The 16,461-nt window shown below is 36.6% G+C and overlaps 1 protein-coding gene across 1 annotated transcript; it reads right to left on the minus strand.

The window, feature by feature from the left end:
* Positions 1-4,294: 4,294 nt before the first annotated feature.
* LOC123694833 (ras GTPase-activating protein-binding protein 2) lies at positions 4,295-15,817 on the minus strand. Its single transcript, XM_045640422.1, has 9 exons — positions 15,696-15,817; positions 13,959-14,099; positions 8,498-8,639; positions 7,768-8,221; positions 7,302-7,427; positions 6,917-7,050; positions 5,854-6,111; positions 4,589-4,742; positions 4,295-4,341 (listed from the first exon to the last, which is right to left on the minus strand). The coding sequence occupies exons 2-8, from the start codon at positions 14,054-14,056 to the stop codon at positions 4,596-4,598; spliced, it is 1,359 nt and encodes a 452-aa protein (XP_045496378.1). The 5' UTR covers positions 14,057-14,099; positions 15,696-15,817; the 3' UTR covers positions 4,295-4,341; positions 4,589-4,595.
* Between the last annotated feature and the right edge of the window lie 644 nt (positions 15,818-16,461).

The raw sequence follows: 16,461 nt of genomic DNA on the forward strand, positions 1-16,461 counted from the left end.
TATTCTTGGTAAACATTTGAGTTGATTCAACATGTTACAGAGTTGTTAGACAGTTTCCAGTAACATTGTTGATCAACTGTTGCTCAACAAATACTTCACATGAATACTTGGCTTTATATTGATGTTCACAATCTTATATCATCAATTATGTGCTGGCAACAAATGGGTATAAATTATATTATGTTGTTAATCAAAACAATCGTGTATTGTTTATGGTTATTATGGTCATGTCAGTATTGTAATTTCTTTATTCAATAGGATACATATTATGTTTTAAACCTTGGCAGTGTGGCGGATTTGAGTATGTTAATAATATGTACCTATATGATAGATATATAATTAATGATACAACCCCAAGCCGGCGATGGGAAAATAGGTACATTTACAATAAATAAGTACATCCAAATTTTCACAAACGATAGCATTATGTGTGGGTTTGCTCCATCTTAACGCGTTCAATTTCATTATTTCTGGTTCGTGTTTTGTTGGGATCTTTTTACTTCTCACAAATTTTTTGAATTCATAAAAATAACATTGCCTTTTACCGTAGGAAGTAATGTCACATAATTTTCATTGGAATAGCTGTTATGTATACCATTAATTGTTGAAAAAATAAAATCTTTATAACGCCAAGACGCAGCAACACCGCACACATACAACCACGTACAGTACAGTCAGTACAGAGATACACACGTGTACTCAAACACTAAGCACTTAGTGACATTTCATTCTTGCGCTGTGGGTACACGCTCAATCACAAAAAAATCACTCACGCGTAGAATTAACTCAATTTTAATGCACATAATATTGTGTCTTGTAGAAATGGCACTTTCTCACGTCGCTTTGTGTAAACTGCTTCTAGTATCCATGTCAAAAATACTTTTGAATTGTTTATTGTCAATACAAAAATTACATAATATGCCTGCTTATATATTATTAATTACTGACACTGATGAATTTGCTATGAGACACGGCGATATCACAGTTCTAATGAACAATTTACTGAAAGTGGCGGTAGATTAACAATTTATTTACGATGAGGCGCACCCACAGCAACACGCAGCTACCTATACGCATTACGCACGTCAACTAGGAATAACACGTGCCAATTAAGAATACATTCAAAATTCTATAACCTATAGATTGTTCTCACTCGCACTCTTAGGTTCTTGTGTATTTTATGAATGAGCGAAACTCTTTCTGAAGTTTGGTGTCTTTTGCATATTATCAAACAATTGAGGCGTTATTCCCTTGTTGTTAATGCAGTGATTATTTAATTCAAGACTCTTTACTATATAGAAGTTATGTTAAATGTAGCGAGTTAGATTGATAATCGAATGTTTATAATCTAAAACTCAATACTCTACTATCCTAAGCTATTCCAAATTACGAGTCTGAATACATTTAAATATCAAAGTGTTAATTATTATCAATTTATATTAAAAGACAGCGACGCTTCGCGTGGATATCGTGGTTATTTAAGATATATCGCTACGTATACAAAAACCACTAGTTGATTGTCACAGTAACATAATTGGAATTTATGAAAAAAAATAAGAACTCTTCAAGATCGATACTAGGTTCTAATAAAAAAAGGTATAAAAATACACAAATATACATAGAACAAAGTATAAGACGGTCACTAAGATATAATATTATGTAGTTCTATGTAATGATTTGCCACACAACATGTGGAGCGTCCATACAATTCTAACGATAAAAACACAGCATCATTTATGTTGAAAATGTTAGACTTCGGTACAAGCGGGAAAAAATCAACAAAACCCTAACGCCTATTTAAAATGTTTTATTGGTAGAATTAAGTTTCTGGAAATAGATGTAAAGACGGGACGCTTCACACGTTACAGAACAAACATTCAATGTTATGGACCGTAGTATTGTAAAGTTTTCAACAAATAAGAAACACAATCCTTTGAAATGACTTAGATATACAGATTTTTTTAATAATAATAATAATGTACATTAATACGGACCATAATTTGATAAACATATTTCGCACTTTGCGTAGATAGGAGTAAAATCTCTAATACATGTTTCGACCAATAGCAATCGAGTAAACTTGTATTTACACAAATAATTACTTTGTAAAGGCGATAGAGAAAACTTGCCCATTGGCCGAAATAATATGTTTTCATCACGCCTGATGATTGGGCTATGGCGTCATTCAAGACTTAACCATATAGGCTTTTTTTTCAATAATGACATCTCTATAAATTTGAAAGAAATTCGTAATACATAATATATAGTTTTACGGGCAGATATACTGTGACATGTAGGTATTGCCATTTAGTTCCCTCATACCTTGAAGTGAACTTGAATGAAGAATGAATAAATAAATGTCATGCTTGAAAAAATCCAGCTTTCAACATTCGATTTGCATTTAAATTACAATAATATGTCACAGTACACTTCTGGCCCTTTCATTGCAAGTCAGTTACGTAGTTAGGATTTACGAAACGACCATAAGGCGTCAGAGACAAGTGCGTCGTTCATTTAACGCCAACTGAAGATGGGGTTGCACGAAGCTAAAAGTAAAACTGCAGTTTCCAAAACAAAATTTTATTGTAATTATTAAGTCGAGGCGTTAAGTAAGCGACGAACATTCCGACGTACGGCACCTTGACGTTTTCGAACGATTTACAATACTATAAACCTTAATTCAAATAAAAAAATATTGTCTATGTTATAATCAATATTCTGTATACTGTAACCGTTACGGTCGGTACAATTTAGACGGTACACCGAGAAGATCACGATATGGCAATAAATGCTACCAGAGCATGCAACCGACTGCGCACAGAGTCGGGTCGGAGCTTCTTGTATAGTACATCGTTACATGAGATCGCGCGAACACAATTCTATTTATGCAAGACTCAAATAATGAGCGTGTTCATAAACATCGCTTTGACGATGAGCTTTAAGTATAGTTATATACTGTCATTTTAAGAATTGACATATAATTCATAGTGAAATTCATAATATTTTATATACGTATAGTTAATTTCATGTTTAGTCCTATTGAAGATTGTTATCACAAGAATCACGAAAAAATGGTATATATACAGTTTTGTATCGAGACATCAAACACATGTTTATGAGCACGAGAAAGTAGACCGGGGAACGAAACGTGACGTGTTATTTCATTGCGTTAGTAATTGTATAAATACACGTTATTCACACATACAAATAATTTTATTATGTAACAAAACATTGAAACCTTAACATACAACTAAATTACTGATAATGATACGGCGACGATGCGACACGACTGAACGATCCGATTGTTTTCCTGCAATTTTAATACTTACACATAATAATTACAAAACCAAATGTCGTCGCCGGTCGTGCCTTGTAAATGGAACTAATACTATTTTGACTAAATGAAAACTTTATGATTTTTAATGAGGGTGAGAATGTCGTTTTATTAATGATTAAGTCTTATGTGAATATAGGATAAAAATAAATACATATTTATCGATATTTATTGCTGCGAGACGACTTCATTGAACAAAATAGTGTTAATTCCCAATACGACAGCGCGAATCTAAGCCAATACAGAGATCGTTCAGTGACGTCACCCAGCTCGTCCGACGCCATCGTGTATAGATCGTATCGTCGACGGTCGCGGTGTCGGAAGGTTAGAAGCGCCGCGAGCATCGACGCACTAATAAAATTAATTTACTATCTAACTACTTAAAAGAAAGCGAAGCGTGTTTACAGCCCGAGGGGACGTAACGGGAACGATCAGACTACGATATAACATCGTATGAATTGAAGAGGATCACGCGTAATATAATCCTCGCTCGTCGACGGCGATCAACGAAAATTGAGAGCGATATCGACACCAGAGTACGGCAATAATTCATCGTGGAATATTTTCAAATTTGATTGAATACTTTTATAAAACAATAAACGGAAAAACTTCATGAATAATTTCGATCGAGTCCATTAAACACTAATGGAGTTTTTCTTCTGATTTAAGGTAATCTATGCAACATAACAGTCTGTGTCCAAACGACCTTACGGTGCGCCGCAAGCGTCGTTTGGACAGAGATTACTGCGCGCCAAATAACTGCAACTGTTCGAATTTTAAATAGAGAACGTGTAGCGCGCGTCAGCCGTAACCATGGCAACGGGCGTGGCGCGGTAACCATGGCAACGGGCGTGGCGCGGTAACCATGGCGACGGCGCGGGCGCGGCGATGTCATGGCGTATCGGGCGCGCCAGTGAGTACAGTGTGTCGCGCTAGCGGCGCGGGGCAAGCGCGGGGCGCGGGGCGGGGGGCGGGGGCGGGGGGCCACGCCGGCGCCTGCCACGGGGCTGCAAACAAACGTTATTTTGTTAGCACTGTGTTCACGTGAAAGAAGAGTTATGAAAACTATACAAAATTGAACTATAAATTGGCGTTAAATTGTTAAATCTAAGTTACTTAAAACATGAATCATTAACAAATATGTTTTTAGACTGTATCACAAAAATAATAATGTAATGCATAAATTGTGTTTAAAATCAGTTTGTTTTATTAATATTCAATTTTGTATATACTGTGGACGTGGCAGTGACGTACGTGCGGGCTAGCGGCGGTAGGGCTGGCGCGGGGCGGCGCGGTGCGCGGAGGGCGGGCGGCGGCGCGGCGCCTCCCCGCGGCGCGCCTTCTTCTCCTCCACGTTCAGCTTCACGCGCTCACACCCTTCGCCGCTCTCCGCCGGGTAGAACAGCGGCTACCGACATAAATAAATCCATACTAATATTATAAATGCGAAAGTAACTCTGTCTGTCTGTCTGTCTGTTACTCAATCACGCCTAAACTACTGAACCAATTTGCATGAAATTTGGTATGGAGATAATTTGATACCCGAGAACGGACATAGGCTACCTCTTATTGCGAAATATGTACCACGGGCGAAGCCGGGGCGGACCGCTAGTAAATAAATATTTCAGGACAATTTTCACACGGCACGATCTGATCCCATACTAAGCTTTCGCTTGTGTTATGGAAACCGAATGGCTGATAAACATACATATATAATTTTAAATAAATACTTATATAGATAATTAACACCCAGACACAGAGAAAACATCTATGTTCATCACACAAATATTTGCCCCAGGTGAGGATCCAACCCACGACCTCTGGTAAACAAACTTTAAATGGCTACAATAATAAATAGCTTCATAGTAGTCAATATTATTTGGATAAGTATGGGAACTGTACTTATAGACATACGCAAAATAAAAGGCCCGCTATGATAAGGTTTATGCCAATGATGAAAGTCTCAATTTTTTAGAAATCGAAATGTGCTGAAGGTAATACGTACTTTCAAAATATAATGGGTGATACTCACTTGGGTAAGTGCTGTGTATCATAATGTTTCAATACTGTTCTAATAACGTAACTACTAATAACCGATTATAGAAGAAAATAAATCAAGACCAAGATATAACGTCAATTTTCACTTATCATCTACAGGAATTATTGACAGAAGATAAAATTAGAGTCGTTTTTTTTGTGATCAAGTGAATGTTATTGCATCAAAAATATAAAATAAAAAAAATTACCAGTATCGCAAGATTTTATCGTTTAAGAAAATCTAAAATATCAACATTTAAGTTTAATTTTCTAATCAGGATTTACAATACACATACAAATCGATCAAATACTGATGCCAACGGCTCTTTTATTTTGTGTTAAGTGTAATAATGAATATTATTTGCATATATACAATCATATTTGCACGTATACAATCATATTAATCAATAAGGAAATTTCACACCCAAATTTGTAACAGTTAAAGAAAGCAACATTTTGTCCAGCATTACACAGAAACTCACCGCGGCGTTGAGGCACTCGGCGGCGGCCTGCGGCGTCTCGTAGGTGATGAACCCGTAGTTGGGGTGTCTTGGGGCGCCGGGCGCGGCCGGCTTGCTGTGCACGCGCAGCTCGGCCACGGGCCCGAAGCGGCCGAACAGCGCGCGCAGCTCCTCCTCCGTGGCCGAGTGCGGCAGGTTGCCCAGGAACAGCTGCTGCGAGTCCGAGTAGCGCCGCGACTCGCGCCCGTCCCGCCCGTCCCGCGAGTCCCGTTGGTCACGCTGGTCGCGTTGGTCACGCTGTTCACGCGGGTCGCGGGAGTCGCGTGGGTCGCGCATGTCACGCGGGTCGCGCTGGTCACGCATGTCGCGCATGTCGCGTCCCTCGCGGGCGTCACGCATGTCCGCGTTCATACCTGTAACATTTACATTCATAAAAATTGTAACAGAAGAATAGTACAATAAATCCATACTAATATTATAAATGCGAAAGTAACTTTGTCTTTCTGTCTGTTACTCAATCACGCCTAAACCACTGAAGCAATTTTCATGAAATTTGGTGTGCAGATATTTTGATACCCGAGAAAGGACATAGGCTACTTTTTATCCCAGGAAAATGACGCAATCCCGAAAATCCCACGGGAACGGGAACTATGCGGGTTTTTCTTTGACTGCGCGGACGAAGCCGCGGGCGGAAACCTAGTATTTATATATACGTATCAGTAATATTGTCACGTAGATAGATTAACGCACGTTTTAGTTATTTGTTTAGAATTAAAATTGTAACAGGACATAGTGAATAATATGTATATAAAACAAAGTTGTATGTAAAATAAGTAAGTCGTTATAGAGTAATTATAGAGGCAATATACACAAATACATTATAACATTTAGTCTTGTTATTGTATTGCCACAACCCCAAACTCTGGCAAATCGGTGACCCCAACAGAAGAATCCAAAGGCAAATTGGATAACTGATTATCGGAGTATCGTGAAAATATTGTATGAAAGGTTTGGGGTTTTATAATAACATTTTTTTATCTTTTTGTGAATGTGACTGACCGGTGTGCGCGTGCGTGGGTCGCGCGCGGGGCGGGCGCGGGTCGAGGGGCGCGGGGGGCGCGGCGGGGGCGGGGGGCGCGGGGGCGGGGGGCGACGAGCGGCTGCCCGACTTCAGCAGGTTCGCGTACGTCTTCGGCTCGGCCGGCGCTTGCGGCGCTGCTGCGGGTGCAAAGTGATCATAAGCATACGTATCGAACACAAATTGCATCTAAATTACAAAAATTTCAATTAAAAAAAAACATAAAAAAAATATACATTTCTTATTAGAGACCTTAAAACAAACTAGCTTTAATTTTGCCATTTACTGTATCAGAAAATATTTCCTGGTTATTTATGAAAATATCCCTAGCTATATGCGGTAACATTTAACGGTCATAATGATTGAAATTAAATACAACATGAGTGCATACCAGGTTGCGGTGGCGGCGAAGGCTCTCGCTCGGGCTCCGGCTCGGGCTGCGGCTCGCTCAGCTCGGGGCTCTGCGCCTCCGCAGCGCTCACACCCGCTGCACCCGCACCGCCTGATACTGTTGCGCCTGCACATATTGACAATTTGTATATTTTTAAAACTAATAACTAAGCCCACAAATCAGAAATATAAGCAAAAAATAAATGAAACGAAAATATGTATAAATATTAACTTGGAGGAATGTTAGTAATGTAGAAATTAAACAGATAAGAGACTAGTTTAACTAAATTATGGCAAAACAGACATGTATCGAAATAGTGAACAGAAATTCAAGTTTTTGATACAGATACTGTGAGTTATATAAAGTTTTAAGTGGATATTAAATATTTTCAACATTATCAATGTTTATTCATAGTACGACTATCCACTTTTACATGTGACGTGTATGACGTGTACACTGTACATACCTTGCAGAGCGGCGACGAGGTGCCGCGTGGGGTCCTCATGCGGGTGGCCGTTGAGGTGCGGCGCGGGCGCGGGCGCCGGCGCAGCTGGGGGCGCGGCGGGCGCGGCCGGGGGCGCCGTCGGGGGCGCGGGGCTCAGGTGCGCGGGCGGCGACACGAGCGCGTGCGGGGGCGCGGGCGGCGCGGGGAAGGGCGCCGCGGCGAACCCGCCGGGGAAGTAGCCGCCCGCCGGCCCCTCCTCCTCCTCGCCCTCCGAGCGGCCGCTGCCCTCGCCCTCCTCGTCCGAGAACACGATGTCCTGGTAGCGGAAGATGTCGTTGTGCACGTAGTACTTCTTGGGCGACTGCGCGGCGAGCACGAAGGTCTGCGTGAAGCGGCGCATGGGCGCGCCGCCGTTCGACAGCTCGCCCGTCACCTGCACCACCACGCCGTTGCCGAGCGTCGCCTGCGCGTCCACCTGCACCAATACAGATCGTTAATTTATTGTTATTTTGATACAATAAGTCAATATATCATATAATTATAAACAGAAAAATCAAAATTAAAAATATATCTATTAATGCTTGAGCTCATATTAAATTTCAAATTTCCAATGTAGATTCTCGTCACACAAAGGTTCACAAGTAATAAGGCTCACTGCATAACTATTTATTTAAAACAAATATAGTCAGAAATCGGAAGATATACAGTCCATAGTAAAATCATAAAACACCACAAATAATGTCCTCGTCACCTGGCTGATCTTAGCATGGCAGTCGCGGAAGTTGAGCTGCTGGATGCGGTTGTGGATCTGCTTCTGGCCGACCACGGGCAAGGTCTCGCGGTTGGGCGCGTCCAGCCCGCCGTGCACGAACGACGAGTAGTTGTTGTAAAATCTGTGGACAACGCATATACTCATATTGTATTGATATTTCACACAAAATATGTAAACTGTGCTCAAACATTACTGTGTAGTTGGTTATATGCAAGATATTTTTTCCAGCAATTACTGAAAAAACTACTGCAAGAAAGTATTCAAATGTTATTTTATATCATCTATATAATAATTACCTAAAATCATATATAAAAAAAAAATCATAACGAAATTTGTTTACATATTCTGTTCTGTTCATATTATGTATTTTCATTCATTCTTGTGAACTTGATGATTCAGACTTATTTAAATATAATTAGATAGTAGATAAAAGTATAGATAAACTGGATATAATAAAATAAGTACACTCGATTGCAACGAACACAGACAGAAGGTAAACAAAGTAATACAGAATGTACTCAAATGCAATCACAATCAGAGAATGTATACGTACATCATCGCATATAAACCCCAATACTTATATTATCTACTTCTTATTTTATGGCTACTTGTTTAGTTATATTATTTCTTAAATTATATAACGCTGCTACCATTGGATATTTATAAATATGTTGACGTTAATTGAAATCATATAAAATAACAACATACTTACTATTTATTTAAAAATATTATTGAATAATATTTGTCTGTCCGTAATAATGACATTTGATAATAATATGTGAATGTGTTGAACACAAATCATACGAAACACAAAACTAAAGAAAACCGAGTTATTCTAAATTTACAAGTAGGTACGTAAATACATATAAACTTAAATTATAAATTGCTGAGTTAAAAGTTGTTGACAACAATACTAAAAGCTGACATGTTGCAGGTGCTACGAAAACGGTCGCGTGAGATATTTTTTTCTGTCCCCTCATATTTTTTTTTTTTTGTAGACTTCCTTACTTTATTCAAATTAGATACATGTTATTTTAATATAATACCTTTCTTAGTACCTACCTTAGGGACGCATTCGATCGCTTAGATATTTAAAATATTCATTTTTCCTTATTACTATAATATTACTTCTCAAAAATACAAAAAAACGTGATAGATAAAAAAACCCTATTCATAAAAATGTTGTCACAGTTTGGATAAGTTTTGATAACAGGATAAGCACTTAGCTTCTTTTCATACCACGCATCATGCGACTGAAGTCGCGTGCATGAATATATACTTAAATGAATACATTGTTGTACCGACTACCGATAGGCTAGTATCAATGTTTATTTTTAAACTTTTAGAATAAATAATTTTTCTTTGTATGTTTCCTTGTAGGTAGTTCGACATACTGATACGAGACGATTTATTGCTGTTGATAAACGACGCTATTCTTTGTAGAATAGAAATAGACGTTAACCTTTGTTATCGATTAATGTATAATATGATTAATATTTGAAAAAAATCTGTGAAGAAAATTACAATAGAGTTTAGAACATCTGTTGTATGGGATATTTTTCATAGTGTACCTAATTAATTAGCTTAAGATAAATCGTATTGTAAATTCACATTTTTAACAAAATCTCCTTACACTTAAAATATGTTTAATTGTTTAATATCTATTAGCTATTTTAACGTTTCCCCTTGATAAAGTTTAACAAAGCCAACATTGTAGTGCTTAGTGGCTCATGCAAAAAAGTTGTATGAGTCAGAAACAGGATAAAAATGAAATGATTAATGACAATCAAATGCACGGATAAACTTTACGTATCTATTTTTAGAACATCATATCAACGGGTTTAACACTCTACACATTATAGACATGAGTGTACACAATTCGATAATCGATTTGGATAAGTTATGAGATCAATTAATTGTTTATAAGTTTTTATAGTTTTTTTCAAGTAAAATTGAACATAGCGGAAATCGACAGGGCAATTATTTTGGATATGTATCATGTACAGACGCTAGAGATTAATATCGGCAGTTAATATAATATGAGACTGTTTGTTTGTCGACATCGATCGACATTAATTATTTGTGCACGTTACAGTGTGAGGGTTGAAACTTGAGTAATATCGTGTTTCCTAGAAAAACAAGTTGAACTAGGGCGGGTATCGAGTTTAATAATAATAATGGGTCTAATCTCACACGTGTTACATACACTAAGATAACAATACTTTTTCTCATTACATTAGCAAATCCGGTAGATAACAACTAAAATAAAACAAAGCTTTTGGTCTGCGCTATCTAAAAATGTTTTAACAATAAATAATTTCAAGAAGTCAGTGCAACAATACAATGGAAGTAAATTTGGGTTTTACGAGCGTTTTGTTGGTGAACTTGTCCCGTAATGCTTGCGTGCTTGGTTAAATACCTGACGCGTCATTGGATGAAAAAGTATTGCACAGATAAAGAATTCTGTACCTGAATTGTTTGCATTTTACCTTTTCACCCTTGTTATATTATACTTTTTTTAAATGTCGTTCGATCGTGAGCATTTCGCGTTATGGCGCGAAAATTGTTCTGCATATAGAAAACCGTTTCAGTTTTTCTTCTCTAGATATTATATTATATTAATTATTAATTATAGAAAAATCCCATGTCCATGATTGACTTCTGATCTTCATTTATTTCCTTGCTAAGTTTAATGATAGTCTGTAATAAGCGTGACAAATATATTTTCCTGGCATCAACAAAAGTTTTAAGCAAATTATCCTCCAACACAACCCTCAGACCTCAATGTAACTGTTTTTTATTAACCGACTTCAAAAAAAGGAGGAGGTTCTCAATTCGACGGTATTTTTTTTTTTTTGTATATTTGTTACACGATTACTCCGGCAATTATAAACCGATTTGAATAATTCTTTTTTTATTTGGTAGGTCATACGTCAGAGGTGGTCCCATTTTCACCAGGTCAGGATCTGATGATGGGATCCTGGGGAAATCGAGGGAAACCCTCAAATTTTGTAGGCATATACACTGTTTATCAGAAATTATCTTAATCTATGCAGATTTTTGCATCTAATGGTCACCATCTGATGTTGCTGAGCTGATGATGAAGCTGATGATGAATGGTTTAGGAGTATGGGATCTCTGTAACAAAATTATGTAATACCATCGAATTTTAATGTGTTTGAGTCTTAGGGCTTCCGCACACGGGCCACCGGCCACCGGCCACGAAACGCCGCCACCGGCATATTTCCTGCACTTTTCATACATTTTATATGGACTCGCCGCACACGGTTTACGCCTGTGGCGGCCACACGCTACACGCTTCTAGCTTCTCGTGGCGGCGTTTGTAGCCACACGAGCCACGGGCCACAGCCGTGGCCCGTGGCTCGTGTGCGGCGACGGTAATTCATAAGGACTCCGATCCTATGTGGTATTCAGGGTCTGATGATGGAGACGGTAAATAGCCATGGGAACTCTGTAATAAAATAAAGCAATTCCGCCGTGTTTGTGCTCATTTGATTCGTCTCGACTAGGAGCTTCATGCTAGTCGATTTTTAACCAACATCAAAAAAGGAGGGTTTTTGATTCGACAGTATGTTTTCTTTTTGTATGTTTGATACGCGATCATTCCGCCAATTTTGACAATCGTACATTTTGTTTGTCCACGGCACCTAGGATACACGGATACGATAAACATTTTTAGAGTTGGGCTGTGAGTGTGAGCGTTTATTTATGACCGTTAATTTTTAGAAAAAAAAACAAAAACCGACTTCAAGACTATACCTATACACACAAACTTTCCACTTAAAAATTAAAAATAAAGTTAATTTTTAGAAAAAAAACAAAAACCGACTTCAAGACTATACCTATACTATATGTACAAATTTAAACTGAAAAGTAGAAAATAATATTAAATAATAATAATGATATTAATTTTTTATATTAATTACTTTAAACTTTCAACGAAAAGGTTTCCTAAGTTATTTTTGAAGTCGGTGCCAACCAAAACAAAAATATCCTTAATAAAAAAATAATAACCTAATAATTAATTACACTATTTATTATATTAATTACCTTAACTTTTACTAGAGAACAGAAAATCGCACGTAAGCTTACTTATAAATTGCAAAGAAGCGCATCAAAATTTTTATGCACAACCGTCAACGATGTGTGCCCTCGCGCGCAGCCGCGTCGTGCCGCCGTACATTCCATTTGTTGCTGCCTTTGCATCAATTAAACTGTTCTTGGGCGGCACCGACTTCAAAAATAACTTAGGAAACCTTTTCGTTGAAAGTTTAAAGTAATTAATATAAAAAATTAATATCATTATTATTATTTAATATTATTTTCTACTTTTCAGTTTAAATTTGTACATATAGTATAGGTATAGTCTTGAAGTCGGTTTTTGTTTTTTTTCTAAAAATTAACTTTTTAACATTATCTTTTTAAAGTTACTATCACTGGAAGTTGTAAAAACACTATCCTACTTCAGAGTTTGATTTTTTTATTCCCAAAGAGTACCTACATAATATGTGCCAAGTACAGTCATACTTGTAAGTTGATATCTTTATAACATTGTGTTAATAATTGTATGTGAGCTGAAAGCAATCAGGAAATGATTTAGATACCTAGCTGTAAGCAACACTGGGGCTTTCTTGGAAATCATAATAACTATGAAATAATATTTATTCTCAACTTATCAGTGAATAAGTTATTGTGCATAAGCTTTTTTTCATACAAATTTTTATGACTTATTTGATATTTCACCACCTTTTAATATAACAAAACAAAAGTATTACGTATATTAACTATTTAAACAAGGTATTTTGCATACTCTAATCTCACTAAAATTCAAGCACTTAGATAATAGATCAATTAACTGCATAATAATAATTGTATTGGATTAAAATCAGAAAATATTATGTATTCCTTTCATAATTCATAATTTTTTTTTTTTTTTTTTTTTATTGACGATAGGGAAGTGCTTGACCACAATCTCGCCTGATGTTAAGCTGACTCACTGTTCACTCTACGCTTATTCATAATTCATAATTATTTATTTTCATTAAACATGGTATTTTTAGATAAACATTTTTATCTGCCCCCCCCCCCCTTTTGATATTATATCTGCAGATTTTTTTACAAATACACAGGCCGTTATTCCTTTATTGCTTGTATTTGTCAATCTCCTCCTAAACTTTTTTGTGTGTCTTTAGGCAGATTTGCAATGGTTAAGTTTGATGTGAATGAGTGAAGCATGGAAAATGTAGCATTTTTATAAAAGGATGGTGTGTGCCGAGTATCGGAAGTAAAACTCTTCAACAAGATTCAAAGAAAATCGTCGACTTACTCCATGACATGACGGTTTTGCCATGACGCGACCTTAAAATTTTACTTTCAAAGTGCCTAAAGAATTTTCACTTCAAATCATATACATAAATACCTGTGCAGATGGGCGGGCGCCTTGTTGAGCAACGTGTAGTACTGGCGGACAAACTCGCGGCCGACGCTCTGCGGGGACGGGGACGCCTCCATTACCATCGCTGTTGGTCACTGTGCGCCGATACACCCCTGCGCTGTACGCCTGCAATGTGACAAACGCTATAAGCATAGTAATAAATGAAGTAAAATGAAGAAAAATGTTGATAACTAAACTTTATAATCAATGCATTTAAACCATATTACCCCCAGATTTTGCAATAAAAAATATTTCTTTGTAAAAATAGAAAATAAAGAAATAAGACAGGAAAATTAATTTATCTTTTATTTCATACTGGTACTCGGAAGGAAAAAAACTGCCGAGTTCAATGAGTAAGAAAATATGTTTTTTGCAATTTTCGCCAAAACGGAAAGTTTCACCTAGGATCAAAATTGTAGATCATAAAAAACTTCAAATACATTTTTTTCTAGGAGCCACCGTTTCTACGGAAAATCTATTTTTTCATTCATTGATCTCAAAAAAAAATTCCAATCACCAGAAAATTTAATCTTTTATTTCAAACAAATTTTGTCTGGATGGGAATTTTGGTTGTGGTCGTCATCGTTGGTAGCGCGACCGAACCTTTAGTAAAATTTCAAGAGCTTATGTCAATAATTAGCTATAGCAGTTGCTATTCTTTAGCATTATTCTATTCTCTGTCATTTGTCTCAGCCTGCTGTGCTGCAAGATTTCCCCTGTAGATGAGCCAGATGTCAGCACAAAGTATTTTATGTTGTAGATAGCATTCTAATACATTAAGCTACCTATATAGTGGCCAAATATCATCAAAATCCATGCAGTGTTTGTGTAAAAGAGTAACAAATATAAATACATTCTTACATACTAGGTATCATGTTTATAATAAATCTATACTAATATTAAAAGGCTGAAGAGTATGTTTGTTTGTTTGTTTGAACGCGCTAATCTCGGGAACTACTGGTCCAATTTGAAAAATTCTTTCGGTGTTAGATAGCCCATTTATCGAGGAAGGTTATAGGCTATATAACATCATGCTATGGTCAACAGGAGTGGAGCTACGGGGGTGAAACCGCGCGGAGCAGCTAGGTAGTAAATTATAAAATCAATAAGTTTTTTCTTAATTCACTGATTTTTCTGAGTATTTAATCTTGAAACTTTTTGATGATGTTCATTGTATCTATATAATTATAAACATTAAATTTGCCTTCAATGGCTCGATCAATAAAATATAATAATAAACATAGAACTAAAAATTCACTTCCTAGTTCCAACCCTTTACAACTATTCTAAGTAAAAAAAATGAAATTATATAAATCTCAATGGGTCTTTATTTCATAAAATACACAAGCTTGAAGAAAGTATATAAACATTTATCATTAGATAAGATCGAAATTAGATAAGACCTTTTGCAATTTGCTACGAAATTTATCAACACAAAAATAATTCCGTGTATAGTCTTGCAATGTCAAAGCATGCATGGCGACCTATAGGCGAATTTGCTACAGTTCTGCATGAATTTTACAAGTTTACAAGTACATGTGTTATTCGATCAAAAATAAGTGCAATAAAATTGAACATGACTGCATTCGAGTATACGCACATTGCAGCGGACACAAAAACGAAACATTAGGGCTTTAACCTCAAGAAAGAGATCCGTCTGCCGACAATCAAAATATTGCATCCCTATGCACATAGGTGAAAAAAATATAAATACAATCTTACCTCAGTAAATTATAGGCATCAAAAATAATTGTGATAGTAATTTGTAACGAATTGTGTCTGTTTTCAGTGCTTATTTTTCACGAAAACAGAAAAAGAGCCTACCTCACCGTTCGGTGTCAATTCAATTTCGGTATTGCCATATTTTTATTTGCCAATTTGGAAATGGCTTCGACTTTTTAAAATTGCAACTTGCATTGTGGGGTTATAGTCATAATGAAGGTCTTATTTTTAATAATACAATATTTCTGCAAAGATTTAGAACATCTTTAAGTTTTTTTATATATCAATTAAATATGTTACGCATATTTAAGCTATAAACAAAATAAGACACAACTATCAAGCTATAAAGATCATGCAATCATCAAAATGGTCATTGAGGCTTTTTATGAAAAGTTTCGATTATCTTAGGATTATAAAATATTCATGCAATTTTTTTATGCAATCGTATTATTTGATTAGCACATTGTTGGATTTAATTTTTAGACGAATATTATTCTGTGCTCACAAAATGGCGGTAAATATTTCCAGAATGTTGGTCAAAGTATTGATTCCGTAAATTAACATCTATCTCTGTCCGATATGTGTAACATGCTATTTGCTATTCTTGTTGATACAAAATGATGCCATTGACCCCAAGCCCGGCTTACATTTCATTGGTTAATTTTAAGGTGGGGATAGCAACGCACAACGCGAAGCGTATTTTCCTGCAGGATTACCAACATGAAAATCTGTTTCGCGCCGACTCACCCTACGCTTCCTTCGTCAC

The sequence above is a fragment of the Colias croceus genome, chromosome 10, assembly GCF_905220415.1.
Source record: "Colias croceus chromosome 10, ilColCroc2.1".
NCBI lineage: Eukaryota > Metazoa > Arthropoda > Insecta > Lepidoptera > Pieridae > Colias > Colias croceus.

Bases quoted from the DNA above. Each gene is read 5' to 3' on its own strand.
- LOC123694833 (XM_045640422.1), bottom strand. From the start codon at position 14,056: ATGGTAATGGAGGCGTCCCCGTCCCCGCAGAGCGTCGGCCGCGAGTTT. The intron at 7,051-7,301 runs GTATGCACTCAT...TTGCACCCGCAG, and splicing joins TTCGCCGCCACCGCAACCTG to CAGCGCCGCAAGCGCCGGCC. The intron at 6,112-6,916 runs GCGCGACCCACG...CAACGCGACCAG, and splicing joins TCGACCCGCGCCCGCCCCGC to CGTGACCAACGGGACTCGCG.